The sequence below is a fragment of the Oryctolagus cuniculus genome, chromosome 1 (genome assembly GCF_051225735.1).
Source record: "Oryctolagus cuniculus isolate XC-2025 breed Fujian yellow rabbit chromosome 1, ASM5122573v1, whole genome shotgun sequence".
Classification (NCBI taxonomy): domain Eukaryota; kingdom Metazoa; phylum Chordata; class Mammalia; order Lagomorpha; family Leporidae; genus Oryctolagus; species Oryctolagus cuniculus.
This window is the reverse complement of record NC_142867.1, coordinates 65,121,556-65,138,659: the sequence shown is the minus strand read 5'-3', so window position 1 is coordinate 65,138,659 and position 17,104 is coordinate 65,121,556. Positions and strand designations below refer to the sequence as shown.

At 45.7% G+C, this 17,104-nt stretch overlaps 1 protein-coding gene across 1 annotated transcript in view; it reads right to left on the bottom strand.

Annotated features, from left to right (window-relative positions):
- MRPL48 (mitochondrial ribosomal protein L48) overlaps nt 1-13,913 on the bottom strand; it is an 85,297-nt gene extending 71,384 nt beyond the window's left edge. Inside the window, exons 1-2 of the mRNA XM_089305770.1 lie at nt 13,846-13,913; nt 2,721-2,907 (exon numbers count right to left, since the gene is read on the bottom strand). Of these exons, the coding sequence (XP_089161896.1) occupies nt 2,721-2,907; nt 13,846-13,913 (255 nt within the window). The remainder of the gene's footprint in view (nt 1-2,720; nt 2,908-13,845) is intronic.
- Nucleotides 13,914-17,104: the final 3,191 nt, after the last annotated feature.

Sequence of the window (17,104 nt, the reverse complement as noted above, 5' to 3'; positions counted from 1 at the left end):
TTCGAGTCTTATCCAGATCTACCCTGCTGTACTACTTCTGTTAACCCAGTAGTACTGGCTCCATCCAGCTTTATTCCAGAAAAGCTGGGCTTCTCACCCATGTAAAGTCTGAGATGATTTGTAGGCAAAATTTCTTAGGGTCCTAAGGAAAGGTTTATAAGTTAGAAGTTCTAGTTCAGGGGCAGGCACTGAGGCTCACTTGGTTAATCCTCTGTCTGCAGTGCCAGCATCCCATATGGGCGCTGGTTCTAGTCCCAGTTGCCCCTCTTCCAATCCAGCTCTCTGCTGTGGCCCGGGAGGGCAGTGGAGGATGGCCCAAGTGCTTGGGCCCTGCACCCCATGGGAGACCAGGAGAAGCACCTGGCTCCTGGCTTCAGATCGGCACAGCTCCAGCTGTTGCAGCCATTTGGGGAGTGCCCAATGGAAGGAAAACCTTTCTCCCTGTTTCTCCCTCTCAATGTCTGTAACTCTACCTCTCAAATAAATAAATAAAATCTTTAAAAAAAAAAAAAAAAAAAAAAAACCTCTACCTATCAAATTAAAAAAAAAAAAAGAAGAAGAAGAAGAAGAAGTTCTAATCCTAGGGCTGAGTGCTGCCATCCCCTAGGGGTGCCGGTTCAAGTCCCGGCTGCTCCACTTCCAATCCAGCTCTCTGCTATGGCCTGGGAAAGCAGTAGAAGATGGCCCAAGTCCTTGGGCCCCTGCACCTGCATGGGAGATCCAGAAGCTCCTGGCTCCTTGCTTTGGATCGGTGCAGTTCCAGCTATTGTGGCCATCTGGGGAGTGAACCAGCAGATGGAAGACCTCTCTCTCTCTCTCTCTCTCTCTGCCTCTCTGTAACTCTGCCTTTCAAATAAATAAATAAATCTTAAAAAAAAAAAATAAGTGCTAGTCCTAGCTCTACTATGTACCTACCATGTAATGTCAACATCTGCTCATTCATTTATTCATTCAACATTTAACAGGTACCTACATTAGGCCAAATACATCATGGGCTAGGTACATATAGACAGAGAAAACAGCTGCTTACCCTCAAATTTTTCTGATGAGGAAGGTACATGTGCAAATTATTTATTACATTGCATTGTGAGATCAATGCATTGGGTCACCAAAGAAAGAAAGGACATCTGGGAAAGTCAGGAAAGATTTTCATTTGTCATTTCACATATGAGGAAAATCAAGTTATTCTTAAATTAGAGAGATACTAAATAAAGCAAGGCTTTATCTGATTTATGCATTCAAGACAGTAGAATATTTGAGACCTATAATAAATCAGACACTGTGCCAGTGGCTTCTATTTCCTCACCTTGTGTCTGCCAGGATTACCTCATAATATTATGAAGATCAAATGAAGTCATGCAAACACAAGCAGTTTATTAGTTAAAGAATAACAACAATATCCTTATTTGTACCATCCTTCACACCTTACAAAGTACTGATACATACATTATCCTCTGTAATCTTTGCAACGATTCCACGTGGTAGGTGTCATTTTACAGACAGCACTGAAGTACGGAGGTCAGACAGCTAGCAAGAGATGGAACCTTGTATGCAAAATCCTTATAAATGTAAAGTATTAACTAACACCTCTAGACAAGCTGAAGCAAGGATGGTTCCAAGACTTCATACAAATAGGTCCCAAAAGATAACACAGCTAGGAGTTCCAAAGATAAACAGGCTCTTTAGCCAGACTGGTCAGAAAGGTTTTTTGAAAAGACAGTTCCTGCCGGCACCGTGGCTCACTAGGCTAATCCTCCACCCAGCGGCGCCGGCACACCGGGTTCTAGTCCTGGTTGGGGCGCCGGATTCTGTCCCGGTTGCCCCTCTTCCAGTCCAGCTCTCTGCTGTGGTCAGGGAGTGCAGTGGAGGATGGCCCAGGTGCTTGGGCCCTGCACCCCATGGGAGACCAGGAAAAGCACCTGGCTCCTGGCTCCTGCCATCGGATCAGCGTGGTGCGCCGGCCGCAGCGCGCCGGCCGCGGCGGCCATTGGAGGGTGAACCAACGGCAAAGGAAGACCTTTCTCTCTGTCTCTCTCTCTCACTGTCCACTCTGCCTGTCAAAAAAAAAAAAAAAAAAAGTTCCTGAGCTGAGCTTCAGATTGGTGGTGAGAAATGGGAAAAGGCACTTTTTAATAGAATTTAACAGAAATTGCTAAAGTTACTCATTAATCTAAGCAGCATGCTACAACCCAAACAGCACAATTGAAATCTTTCTAGAGGCCAGAGGAAGCTGGAGAAATGCATATACTATGGTGGGTCATACAGTTTTGGCAGTTGCTTAGTAAGGATCTGGAAGTTGAACTGTGGTACATTATTATCCTTCCTTTATCACCAGGTAGTTTCGCATCCCAAAATCAGAATATTTTTAGAAGAAATTTGTAGGTTGATGACCAAACAAGATAAAATGACCCGGCCAAGGTCATGTTGTTCAACAGGGACCACATCATCGTGTCGAGATCCCCACTGTGGGGGTCTCCCCTCCCCAGGCACTAGATGGCCAGGGTGGCAAGTGGACTGGGCGTGGCCTGGGCCAGACGGCCAGTACACCCAGCGTTAAGAGAAGGTGGCTCAGCCCCTTCTAATGTCAGGCACCGCAAGGGCTGCTGGGAAAGGTCTTCTCCGCCTCCGGTCTCTCATGCCCGGATGTCTGCGTGCCGCCACCTCCTCGTTTTGCTCCCCATCACCACCCCCTCGCCCTGCGTGCGTGGAATCTACGTTACCTTTCCCAGGGTTCCGCTCATCCTTTCCTGCTGCGACCTCTTAGCTGTGGAAACCGAAGGTCCGCGCCAACAGCCGCGATTCCGGGACGTCTGTAATCGCTGCCGGCCTTGATCAGGTCCGGTAACAATATACGACCGACACTCATTCCACTCCCGCAGCACCTTGGTTCCGGCAGCTCCTGCGACTCTAGGAATCCTCGCAGACTCCGCCCTCACTGTTCAAGTGTCACCTTCACTGCTGTTTGTCCGGGCAGAATTAATGACCATCTCTGCGTTATCACGCCAGTACTTACTTAGCACACAATTCTGCTATTTCACTCACCGTACTAAATATTGTTACCGTCTCTTCCCCACGTTTGACTGAGTTCCTGAAGGACTGAGATCCTGTCTGATAAATATATCCCAGCATCTAGCACAGGATGTGAGGATCTAACGTATAACCTCGATTTAAGAGCTGATTGAGCATAAATGAACCTTTCTGACTTTTAGTAGCCTCAAAATAACTGAGAATAACTGCCTTTTACCAGTGATCACTTTGTGCAATGCATATGCTCAGTGAATCTCTTTATTTCCCCACAGCAAGCCTGCTAGGGAGATATGATTACTTGACTTTACACATACAGATATGGAGGAATGATGTAGTTAAGGAACTCGTCCAGGAGTTAAGATTTGTCTGGGATCAATCAAATGAGGCAGAACTGAGTTTCAAAGTCGGTCTTGTTTTCACCCTGACACACCCCTGCTCACATGAGACGTCACTGCACTCATTCATTTACTTGCTCTGCATACATCAACCATTTACTTAGCCAGTCCTTTGTGCCAGTTCTTTGGTAGAACCTTGTGAATACAGAGATGGTCCTTGCCCTTGAGTGGCACCTGGGTATTAGTGGGGGAGGCCAGGTTATAAGCAAATGATTATAAAGCAACAAGGAATTCAAGCTAGAGATAGATATGCATAAACTCTGGTATAAAGGAAGCACATGAGCACATAAAGTCAGCATCAAATAACAAATACGCAGTTATTGTTTCTGCTGCTGTTATTGTTGGCAAGGAAAACTGGTAAATATGAATGAGACCTCAATAATACAATAATAAAGACTTTGGTTTGTTGTCAGAATTCCTGCCAAGTTCCCTATCCTGATGTGTTATCAATCCTTCCTATGAGATTCCGAAGAGTTACCAAGAACTAAGCAGATAAAATCTATGCACCACACCCCACTCCAAAGATAGCCCTTCTCCCCTCTGGGGCAGAGTTACTAGGAAAATATGATGGTTAATGTTAGGTGTCAATTTCACTAGGCAAAAGGGTGGCCAGATACTAGATCAAACATTATTCTAGATGTTTCTGTGAGGATATTTTGGAGGTGAGATTAACACGCAGTAATCTGAGTGAAGCAGATTGCCTACCCTAATGTGGTGGTCCTCTTCCAATCAGCTGAAGCCCTAACTAGAATAAAAAAGCTGCAGTTCCAAGTCAAGAGAGAATTCTTGTGGCTGGCACTGTAAGCTGCCTCCTACAATGCTGGTATCCCATATCGGAGCGCTGGTTCTTGTCCCAGCTGCTCTCCTTCCAAATACCTGGATGGAGTGCCAAGTGTATGGCTTCAGCCTGGACCAGTCACAGTTATTAAGGTCATCTGTGAGTGAACCAGAGGATGGAAGATATCTCCCCCACCCACTTCAATATGTCACTCTGCCTTTCAAATAAATAAAAATGCATTTTTTAAAATGGGGGATTATTTTTGCCTGACTGCTTTTGAACAGAAAACATCAATATTTCCCTGCCTTCTAACTTGAACTCAAACATCAGTGCTCCAGGAGTCTCTAGTCTATCAGTCTTTACAATGGGACTATACTGTCAGTCCTCATGGCTCTCAAACCTTTGGACTGAGACTGGAACTACACCGTTAGCTGTTCTCAGCCTCCTGCTTGCTGATTCACACTGCAGATATGGGGACTTCACATTAGCCAGTTTTTTACCATCTGTTTCTCTTCCCACCTGCCCCATCCTAGTGGTTCTGGTTCCCTGGAGAACCCTATCTAAAGAGACAAGCGACATGGCACAGTAGGCTAATACTCCGCCTGGGGCACCTGCATCCTATATGGGAGCCAGTTCTAGTCCCAGCTGCCCCTCTTTCAATCCAGCTCTCTGCTGTGGCCTGGGAAAGCAGTAGAAGATGGCCCAAGTCCTTGGGCCCCTGCACTCACATGGGGGAATGGGAAGAAGCTCCTGGATTCGGATCGGTGCAGCTCCTCTAGCCGTTGCGGCCATTTGGGGAATGAACCAGCAGAAGGAAGATCTTTCTCTCTGTCTTTCCCCCTCACTGTCTGTAACTCTACCTCTCAAATAAAATAAATAAAAATCTTATTTTTAAAAAAAAAGAGACAAGTTCACAGTTCCCGAGCATAAAGCCAAGCATATATGCCTTACACATAGTGGTCATTCAGTAAAAGGCAGTTTTTTCAATTATGAGGCAACATAAAGTCATAAAGGTTCACACAGAATCAATCAGCTCTTTAGTGGAGATTAGAAGTCATATCTCCAGATGTTGGCTTAGATGCTGGAATGAATTAATCAGACAGGATCTCAACCCTTGAGGAACTCACTCAAATATGAGGAAGAGATAGTAACAATTACAATATTACAGGTGAAATAGTAGAATTGTGCAAAGTGTTGGAATGACACACAGAAATGGCAATTAATTCTTCTTGGAAAAATGACAGACAAGTCACAGCTCCTCCACTAGAATGGTTGCCTATTGCCCAATAAAAGTTACTGGGATTTTAGAAGTGAACTTTTAAGGTAAAAAAAAATAAGCTATTAACAGGGCCAGAGCTGTGGTGCAGCAGGTTAAAGCCCTGGCCCAAAGTGCAGGCATCCCATTTGGGCACCGGTTCTAGTCCCAGCTGCTCCTCTTTCCATCCAGCTCTCTGCTATGGCCTGGGATAGCAGTAGAAGATGGCCCAAGTCCTTGGGCTCCTGCACCCATATGGGAGACCCAGAAGAAGCTCCTGGTTTCAGGAGGCAGCTCCTGCGTTGTGGCCATCTTGGAAGTAAACCAGAGAATGGAAGACCTCTCTCTCTCTGTCTCTACCTCTCTGTAACTCTGCCTTTCAAATAAATAAAATAAATATTTTTTTAAAAATAAGCTATTAAGTGCTTAGGATGTTCTAGGTAAGCTCTTTTCAGGTGTATGAATTCATTCAATATATCCAATAACTGTGAGGCTAAGGCATATTGTACCCATTTCACTGATGAGAAAAAGGATCAGGAATATAGTACCTAGTTAAAATGAGGTCATAATATAAATGGTGAGCTGTCTTGTTCAGTGCTTGTACTCCTTCTGTCCCATAGGCCTGTGACTCTAGGTTTGCAAAAGGACAGATTTGACTAGGCCAGACAGTGTCCTTCCTTGCCTAGTCCAGGTAAATGCGATCCGGCAAGATGTAAATCCATTTTTGTGTGGTTCATGCACTGAGAGCTGGAGAAGGTAAGGGAATGGGGAAAAGAAGGAAAATACGGACAGCTAGTTCTTTGTAGAAAAGTGCAGGATTCAAATATTTTAAAAGATCAGGAATAATAAACTCAAACAGAGGTGAAATTAACATACATTGATAAGAACAATTTAGAAATAGCCATGAGTGTATTAGAGTGGATATGAATGATGCCCAGCTCTGCTAATGGTGTTAAGTGTTGTAAAGGAATATGAGATTCCCCGAAGAACACTTCCAAATTTGTGTAACCAGAGATCCTTGCATGGCCATCATTCTGTAGCTTCTCTGACTTATTTTGTCTCTGGGCCTCTAAACATTAAGACCCCTGGGGTCAGTGCTGTGGTGTAGCAAGTAGAGCCGCCACCTGCAGTGGCCCATCCCATATGGGCACTGGTTTGAGACCTGGATGCTCCACTTCTGATCCAGCTCTCTGCTATGGCCTGGGAAAGCAGTAGAAGATGGCCCAAGTGCTTGGGCTCCTGCACCTGCGTGGGAGACCCAGAAGAAGTTCCTGACTCTTGGCTTTGGATCAGTGCAGCTCAAGCTGTTGTGGCCAACTGGGGAGTGAACCAGCAGATGAAAGACCTCTCTCTCTCTCTTTTCTGCCCCTCCTTCTGTGTGTAACTCTGACTTTCAGATGAATAAATAAATCTCTAAAAAAAAAAATTAAGACCCCCCACCTTGGGGAAATCACTGCAGCTCAACAGGGAACCGGAAGTGTCCCTGCCACCCACGTGGGAGTTCTTGGATCCAGGCTTTGGCCTGGACCAGCCCTGAATGTTGTGGGCATTGGGGAGTGAACCAGCAGATGGAAGATCTTGCTCTCACTTTCATTCTCCCTTTCAAGTAGATGAAAACAAATAAGTAAGCATTGAAAGAAAAATAATTCAATTATCACCTCTACAGTTCACCTACCAATGCTAGACTGCATTCTGAGTGCTTCACAGGAACTCTCAGGGCCTGATCACACAAAACAATCCCCCATTTACCTTAGAACTCAATCCAGAGCCACTTTGCTATTACAAAAGAAACACACTGGCCTTGTATCACTGACCAATCACAGAAAGGTCACAAGCACTGTGGCCCAACCAGAGACCTGCACAGGAACTGATCACACTCTGTTCAGCCCCAGCTTTGTAAGACTCACCACTCTTAATCCCTTGTGGAGTCAGGGGATTGTGCAACAACTGCCTGACTCCCTGCTCTGCCTGTTGCAAAATAAGACTACTTTCTTCCACCATTCCAGTGTCAGTGATTGGCTTGCTGAGTGGACCAGTTTTCTGACATTGTGTCACAGTGATAGCTCAAGTAGTTGGGTTCCTGCCATCCACATGGGAGACCTGGATTGACTTCCCAGCTCCAGCTTTGGTCCAGTCCAGTTGTATCTGTTGGAGATATCCGGGGAGTGAACCAGGGCGTGGGAGCTCTCTCACTCTCTGTATCTCTGGGTGAACTGACAGCAAAGGAAGACCTTTCTCTCTGTCTCTCTCTCTCACTGTCCACTCTGCCTGTCAAAAAAAAAATTAAAAAAAAAAAAGAAACTTGACTAGTGTGACTTAGGAACTGGATTTTAATTTAATGTAAACTAATTTAAATGTAAATAACCACTGTAGCTAGTGGCTGCCTTTAGGGGCCTATAGGATTAAGTCCAAACCCCTAAAGAGAATGTACCAAATTCTCTACTCTCCAGCTCCTGCCTACCTGTCTAGCCTCATTTCCCACCCTTCTCAAAACAAATCTTACCCACAGACAAAATAAAACCCTATCATTCTCCAGTTATAATATCACATATCTCACCCACCTCCTTGCTTTTACACCTGCAAGTTTTTCTGCTAAGATGAACTTTCTTTACTCATTCACTGAGGAAAATCCCACTCCTCTTTCAAGATATAAGCCAAATGTTACCTTCCCTGTGTAGTTTTTTCCAATCACTTCACAGGAATGTTGGGGTCCCTTCTCTATATCTCCACATCCCATTTTTCCTGCCCTCAGCACAGGGTACTATAACTATTTGTTCACATGTATATCTTTTCTACTAGATTGTGAGTTCTTGTAGAGTAAATTCTTCATTTTCTTTGTATCTTTAGCATTGACACAGATCATGGAACATGATGGGGCTTCCTCAAATGTTGAATGGAGTAATGAATATTAAAAAGTCCCTATGGGGCAGGAATTGGCCTAGTGGATGGTTAGGATGTCATACTGGAGTGCCTGGGTTTGATTCCTTGCTCTGGCACCCAATTCCAGGTTCCTGCCAATGCATATTCAGGGAGGCAGCAGGTGCTGGCTCAAGGGGTTGGGTTCTGCTGTGTGTAGGAAGACCTGTGTTGCATTTCCACCTCCTCCAGTGCTAGCTGATGTGGGCAGCTGGGAAGGGAGCCAGCAGATGGGAGCGCTCTATATGTCTACGTGTGTGTTTGTGTTTGTCTGTCTCTCTGCCTCTCAAATATGAAAAACAATTTCCTGGGAGCCTGCGTAGCAGCTCAGCTGATTGGGCCGCTGCCTGCTATGCCAGAATCCCATATAAGTACCTGTTTGAGTTCCAACTGTTCCACTTTTAGACCAGCTCCCTGATAATGCATCCGGGAAACCAGCAGCAGATGACCCAAGTACTTGGGTCCTTGCCACACACACAGGAGACCTGGATGAAGCTCCTGGCTCCTGGCTTTGGCCTGGCCCAGGTGGCCATTTGGGGAGTGAACCAGTGGATGTAAGATTCTCTCTCTCTCTCTCTAACTCTCTAACTCTGCCTTTCACATAAATAAATCTTTTTTTTTTTAAGTTCCTAGATGTAACTGTGGATTTAGATTTTTCCAGGATCTTGCATCTCCCAAAAAAGCATGGAGGTACCTTGCCTTTCTGGATTTATTTTTACAATCTAACCTTCTTTAAAAGCCTTTAAAAAAAAAAAGAAAGAAAGAAGGAAGGAAAGAAACTGTTCCAGCCCTCTGTACAACCACATCAGAGAAATCCTGAGGGAACACGAGAATAAAGGGAGGCCCTTTAGAAGTCTGTGTTTGATCTCAAGCTGAACGTCCTTTAAAGTAATAGTTCTATGGTCACCTATTATAAAAAGTTTCCAAGTGGTGTCAAAAGGTTCTAATTTATAACTAAAGTGAAAATGTATAAATGAATCTCCCTCAAACTGAAAAGTATTTTAGATTCAGTAGGACATTTCTGCTTCTATATTTTGGTGTGGTTTTGGTATTTAAAAAGTCACACTTAAACGGAAAAAGCACATAACCCGGCAGAGGAGCAGAAGGACTGGCTACCTGGGAAAAGCCAGAAAGAGGTGGCGCTGACTCCCCACCATGTGCTTCACCTGGAGCTTTCTGCTGTTGCAGGGCTGGGCTGAGTGGGTGGGGATTACCTAACCCCCTAGAGAGGGTAAAAGGATGATGAAAGAGGCTGCAAGAGGGAAATGCAAGTGCTTAGTAAGATCATAGGAGCCCATAAGAAGGAGAGAGAGGGGGCCGGCGCTGTGGCATAGTGGGCTAAGCCACCACCTGCAGTGCCAGCATCCCATATGGGCGCCAGTTCGGGTCCCAGCTATTCCATTTCCCATCCAGCTCTCTGCTATAGCCTGGGAAAGCAGTACCAGATGGCCCCCAAGTGCTTGGGCCCCTGCACCAACCTGGGAGACCTAGAAGAGGCTCCTGTCTCCTGGCCTTGGATCGGACCAGTCTGGAGCTCCATCCAGGTATCCCATATGGGCGACAGGGGCTCAAGTGCTTGGACCATCATCCACTGCTTCCTGTGGAAAGCAGGGTGGCTGGGACTCTGATGAGCACTCAGACATAGGATGTAGGAATCTCAAACAGTAACTTAACCATCTGCTCCACAACGTTTTCCCCTATTACTGAATTATTCTTACTGGAGAATAGTATCATAATACTCTTTAACTATAGTTATATATTTAATTAAAAACATTGCAAATGTTATTGCATGGCTGTATAATATATTCTTTTTTTAAAAAAGATTTATTTATTTATTTATTTATTTGAAAGGCGGAGATACAGAGAGGCAGAGGCAGAGAGAGAGAGAGAGAAATGTTCCACCCAATGGTTCACTCCCCAGATGGCCACAACAGCTAGAGCTGCACCAATCCGAAGCCAGGAGCCAGGAGCTTCTTCTGTATCTCCCAGGTGGGTGCAGGGGCCCAAGCACTTGGGTCATCTTCCAGTGCTTTCCCAGGCCATAGCAGAGAGCTGGATCGGAAGTGGAGCAGCTGGGACTCAAACCCACACTCATGTAGGATGCTGGCCCTGCAGGCAGTGGTTTTACCTGCTTCGCCACAGCACTGGCCCCTGTATAATATACTTTTTTTTTTTTTTTTGACAGGCAGAGTGGACAGTGAGAGAGAGAGAGAGAGAAAGGTCTTCCTTTGCCGTTGGTTCACCCTCCAATGGCCGCCGTGGCCGGCGCGCTGCGGCCGGCGCACCACGCTGATCTGATGGCAGGAGCCAGGAGCCAGGTGCTTTTCCTGGTCTCCCATGGGGGTGCAGGGCCCAAGCACCTGGGCCATCCTCCACTGCACTCCCTGGCCACAGCAGAGAGCTGGCCTGGAAGAGGGGCAACCGGGACAGAATCCGGCGCCCCGACCGGGACTAGAACCTGGTGTGCCGGCGCCGCAAGGCGGAGGATTAGCCTAGTGAGCCGTGGCGCCGGCCCTACTTTTTCTTTTTTAAAAGATTTTGTTAAAAGATTTTGTCTCCCCATGGGAGACCAGGATAAGCACCTGGCTCCTGGCTTCAGATCAGCGCGGTGCGCCGGCCGCAGCGGCCATTGGAGGGTGAACCAACGGCAAAGGAAGACCTTTCTCTCTGTCTCTCTCTCACTGTCCACTCTGCCTGTCAAAAGAATAAAAAAAAAAAAAAAGATTTTGTTTATTTATTTGAAAGGAAGAGCTACAGACAATGAGTGGGAGAGATAGAAAGGTCTTCCATCTGCTGGTTCACTCCCCAAATGGCCACAATGGCCGGAGCTGGGCCAATATGAAGCAAGGAGCTTCTTCTGGGTCTCCCAGGTGGGTGCAGGGGCCCAAGCGCTTGGGCCGTCCGTCTACTGCTTTCCCGCTACGCCAAAGCGCCAGCCCCTGTATAATATACTCCTTTTTAAAAATTTTGTCCTATAATATACTTTCATAAAAATATGTCACTGGGGGCCAGCGCTGTGGTGTAGTGGGTAAAGCCACCACCTGCAGTACCAGCATCCCATACAGACACCGGTTCAAGTCCTGGCTGCTCCACTTCCCATCCAGCTATCTGCTATGGCCTGGGAAAGCAGTAAAAGATGGCCCAAGTCCTTGGGCTCCTGTACCCGTGTAGGAGACCTGGAAGAAACTCCTGGCTCCTGGCTTCAGATCAGTGCAGCTCCAGCCATTGCTGCCATCTGGGGAGTGAACCAATGGATGGAAGACCTCTCTCTCTCTTTCTCTCTCTCTCTCTCTCTGCCTCTCCTCTCTGTGACTTACAAGTAAAATAAATATATCTTCAAAAAAAAAATTATAAAAAAGTCACTGAACTCTAGAGGGTTTGCTTTTGATATTAGAGATTATATTTATATTTTATATTAAATATTACTTTCTTATGATATTTATCGTAAGAAGTAGAATCTTAGGTGGTTTCATTCTGAGGCTTTTAATATTGCTTGCCATATCTTTATTTCTCTGTATTTCCTGTTTTACCATGCCTTTCTGAGCATTGTATAGTAACATATTTAAAATTATACATCAAAAAACTTCATAAGGGGCCGGCATGGTAGATAAAGTCACTGCCTGCAGTGCCAGCATCCCATATGGACACTGGTTCGAGTCTCACTTCTGATCCAGCTCTCTGTTATGGCCTGGAAAAGCACTGGAAGATGACCTAAGTGCTTGGGCCCCTGCACCCACCTGGGAGATACAGAAGAAGCTCCTGGCTCCTGGCTTTGGTTAGGCTCAGCTCTGGCTGTTTCAGCCAATTGGGGGAGTGAACCAGCAAATGGAAGACCTCTCTCTCTCTCTCTCTCTCTCTCTCTGCCTCTGCCTCTCTGTAACTCTGCCTTTCAAATAAATACAGAAATCGAAAAAAAAAAAAAAACTTCATAAGGTGAGCATTTGTCTTAAAAGTTAAGATTTCAGTTGGATTGCCTGCATCCTATACCAAAGTGCCTGACTTTGAGTCCCTTCTCTTCCTATCCCTGCTTTCTGCTGATGCACCCTGGGAAGCAGCAGTGCTGGCTCAAGTAATTGAGTTCCCGTAGCCCATGCAGGAGAGCTACATTGAGTTCCCAGCTGCTGACTTAAGCCTGACCCCATGCTGCCTGTTGTAGGCATTTGGGGAGTGAACCAGCAAATAGAAACTCTCTGCCTATCTCTCTATCTCTATGCCTTCAAAGAAAATTAATTTTAAAAAGAAAATTTCCATGGTCTTTGTCTTACCACCTTTGAAACAGAATGAAAAGAAATTTTAATTTGTGGGTTTTTTTCATTATAATTGCTTATAGTTAGTATAATTGAACCACTAGCCTTTTGCCATATCTGCTTCTATGCTTTCTTGCCCAATCATAACTTCTTGGTGGATTACCTGCTAATATCCTGTCCCCAATATTTTATGCCGATCTTGATACTTTTATTTCTGCTAATTTTTAGGAAGAAGTTTGTATCCAAGGAAAGAACACCATACTGAGGTTCAAGAAATCTGCATTCAAATTCCAGCTCCACCACTCAGTGACCTGGAGCAAACAAGCTACCTCTCTTCTTAGGTCTATACAATTTATTCAGAGCTATTAAATGTGGGAGATGGATTGGGCACTCCAAGATTGTAAGGATTGGTTGGAGCTGTTTTGATGAGGGAGAATGAGTACAGCTAGTTAGTTAGACGTAACATCCTTCATGTAAAGGACTTTGGCAAGGCTCGGGCTGTTGGTTTTCCTAATTTTGGAGAACCTTTGGCTTGTTTTTTCAAAGATTCTTCCCAGTCCAAGACGTCATGATTCTCAAAATTTTACGGGCTGTAGAGCCCTAACATTGTAAAATCCCATAGGCTTTAAAATCTTGTAATTACTGTGGAACAACTTTACAAAGGGCAGGTAACTGTGGAATAGCCAGTTCTCCCTTCTCCTTACCTACCTGCTCCGCCTCCAATTGGCTAGCTAGGTATTCCACGTTCAGTGTTTAAACGCTCACTGGGAAAATACGAAAATTTCCATGACATACTCATCTTCGGAATAGTTTATCTTATGCATTCAATTAGAATGACAAAGAAGCCCACTTAGCATGCAAGGAACAACACATAACTTACATAGCATTGTCCCAATTGATTCAACACAGATAATACACACAAAAACGAAGAAATGACAAAGGTTAATCATGGTCGTTTCTGTTTAGTGGGATAATGAATCATTTTTATTTCCACTAAGCTTTCTTAATTTCCCAAGACGTGCACGTATTTTTATCATTAGAAAAAATGTTTTTACTTTAACCGTGTCGGGCCCCACTCGGCACCGCCAGTGTCTGAGCTGGGACAAGGGAGATGAGTCATCTCAAAGGAGAGGGAGGGGCCAGAGAGCTTTGACGGGCGCTGGCAGGGAAGAGGAGGCGCAAGGGTGGGGTCTCCGCTCAGCAGGAGTTCAACCCGGAAGCGCTGACGGTGGCACACCACCGGGCAAAATCCAGCCGCAGAAGCCGGGGATAACGTGGCAGGCGCTCCACGCCATCACGGCCCGCCGGGACAAGCCAAGCCCACCGCCCAGGGCCCGAGGACGAGCTGGCCCCGCCCCTTCCTCTCCCCATTGGTCCGCTGAAGCTCGTTTTCTTTCCCAGGGCCCGCCCCTCCGGGGGTCCACGAGGGGAGGGGCTCTGCGCCCTGCGCTGGGACGCGGGCGGCCATGCTGAGTGTGGCGCGGCAGAGGAGGGTGGGGCGGGTTGCGTCTCGCGTGCTCTGCCTCTGCCTTCCCTTAGTCACCGGCTCTGAGAACCTGAAGGCAAGGTGGTTTGCCGCTGAAATGATCCTTGCTTGGAAGCTGGGTGTCTATATGAGATGCACATGTCTCCTGCACTTTTCAAATTCCCTGGAGGCCGGGGGTTTTTAGTTTTCCAGAGATGATGTCATCACAAAACCTTTCCAGGTCCTAATGCCCGCAGAACCACTCAGCATGAGAGCTTCTTAAAGCTTAGGTGACCACGTAATTTATTGTTCTAACTGAGACGGCTTTGAGAGCATGAGGGGATACTATTAATAAATACGATCAGCGCGACCGTTTTGGAATTTATAACCAACCTACTTAGGGATCACCAGGTCCTAGGCCTCGCCCTTTCTTTATTTTTTAGCTTGGGTAAAATATATTTTTTTTCCATTTTAACTATTTCGTAAAGAAGAACTCTTACAATTATGTATGGATGTATTATGCTGTTGTGAAAGGGAAACATGCCCCATCCGTGATTCACCCCCCAGTGCCTGCAGTAACAGCTGAGTCTGGACCAGGCAGGAGCCTGGAACTCAGTCCTCAATGTCTCAGGTGAGTGGCAGGGACCACTGCTCAACCTGCTGCCTCCTGGGATGTGCCTTAGCAGGAAGCTGGAATGAGGAGTGGAGCCAGGACTCAAATCCCAGGCACTACAGTGATGTATGGGACGCAGGCATTTTAACTACTAAGCCAAGCTCCTGCCCTCATTTTAACCACTTTAAGTGCACAATTCGGTGATGTGAATTATACTCACAGTGCTGTGCAACCATCACCATGATCTATTTTCAGAATTTTTCACGATCTCAAACAGAACTTTTGTACCCATTAAGCAATAATTCCCCATTAACTCCTCATATCAGCTCTAAAATCCACACTCTACTTTCTGTCACTAGAAATTTGCCTACTGTAGATATTTCAAGTAAGTAGAATCAAGCAATATTTGTTCTTTTCTATCTTGTTTATTTCATTTAGCATAATGTTTTCAAGGTTCATCCATGTTGTAGTATATATCAATACTTTTTTTAAAAGAAGATGGAGTTACACAGAAAGAGAAGGAGAGACAGAGAGAAAGAGATCTTCCATCCACTGGTTAACCCGCCAATTGGCCACAACGGCCAGAGCTGCGCTGATCTGAAGCCAGGAGCTTCTTCCTGGTCTCCCACGTGGGTGCAGGGGCCCAAGGACCTGGGCCATCTTCCACTGCTTTCCTAGACCATAGCAGAGAGCTGGATTGGAAGTGGAGCAGCCAGGACTCGAACCAGTGCCTACATGGGATGCTATGCCACAGTGCTGGCCCCATATATCAATACTTCATTTAAATTTCATAACTAAAAAAATACTCCTTTGTATCACAATATCACTTTGTTTATCCATTCATCCACTAATGGAGGTGGACTTGTTTCTACCTGTTAGCTGTTGTGAATAAAGCTGTTAGGAACATTTGCCTGTGAGTTTTTGTTTAGGACCTAATTTCTTCACATCCTTGTCAACACTTTTTTTTTTTTTAATTTTAATCCTTTGAGACTATCCTAGTGGTCTTGAAATGCTATCTTTTGTGGTTTTGGTTTTTATTTTTCCATAGCTCATGATGTTAAATATCTTTTCATGGGCTTATTGGACATTTGTATGTCTTCTCTGGAGAAATATCTATTCAAGGGGTTAACATGGTGGTGCAGCAGGTTAAGCCACCACTTGGGATGCTTGCATCCCGTATGAGCAGTATCCTACTGATCCGCTTGCAATTCAACTCCCTGCTAATGTGCCTGGGAGAGCAGTGGAAGATGTTTCAAGTACTTGGGCCCCTGCCACCCATGTAAGAGTCCCTGATGGAGTTCCTGGCTCCTGGTTTCAGCCCATTGCTGTCATGTGGGGAGTAAGCCAGCAGATAAAGATCTCTCTCTCTCTCTGCCTTTCAAATAAATAAATAATTTTTTTTTAAATATTGATTGGTTTGGCTTAGTGCTGTGGCACAGCAGGTTAAGCAGTTGTCTGCAGTGCCAGTATCCCATATGGGCACTGGTTCAAGTCCCAGCTGCTCAATTTTTGATCCAGCTCCTTGCTAATGTGCCTGGGGAAGCAGCAGAAGATAGCCCAAGTGCTTGAGTCTCTGCACCCCTGTGGGAGCCCCAGAAAAACTCCTGGATCCTTGCTTTGGTCTGGCCATTTGGGGAGTGAGCCAGCAGATGGAAGATTCCCTCTGTGTCTCTCCCTCTCTCTCTCTGTAACTCTGCCTTTCAAATAAAGAAAGAAATATTTTAAAAAGTCAGAAAGAAACAAAGAAAAAATGCCTATTCAAGTTTTTTTGCCCATTTTGAACTGGGTTCTTTGCCTTTGTTGTTGAGTTGGAGGCGACACATGTACAAATCGATATCCATGAGTATTTCAAAAAGTTCACAGAAAATGGAATGAAAAATTAATTTTGGTGCAAAATTTTTTGAAATATTGCATATTTTTCTTTTTAAAAAAGATTTATTTACTTGAAAGTCAGAATTACAAAGAAGAGAGACAGAGACCTTCTAGGCACTGGTTCACTCCCCAAATGGCTGCAACGGCCACGCCTGGGCTAAACTGAAGCCAGGAGCCAGGAGTCTCTTCCTGGTCTCCCATGTGGGTGCAGGGGCCCAAGGACTTGGGCCATCCTTCTCTTCTTTCCCAGGCACATTAGCAGGGAGCTGGATCAGAAGTGGAGCAGAGGGCTGGCACCGTGGTACACTAGTTAATCCTTCGCCTGCGGTGCTGGCATCCTATATGGATGCCGGTTCTAGTCCCGGTTGCTCCTCTTCCACTCCAGCTCTCTGTTGTAACCTGGGATACCAGTGAAGGATTGCCCAAGTCCTTGGGCCCCTGCAACCGCATGGGAGACCAAGAAGAGACTCCTGTCTCCTGGCTTCGGATCGGCATAGCTCCAGCCGTTGCAGCCATTTGGAGAGTGAACCAATGGA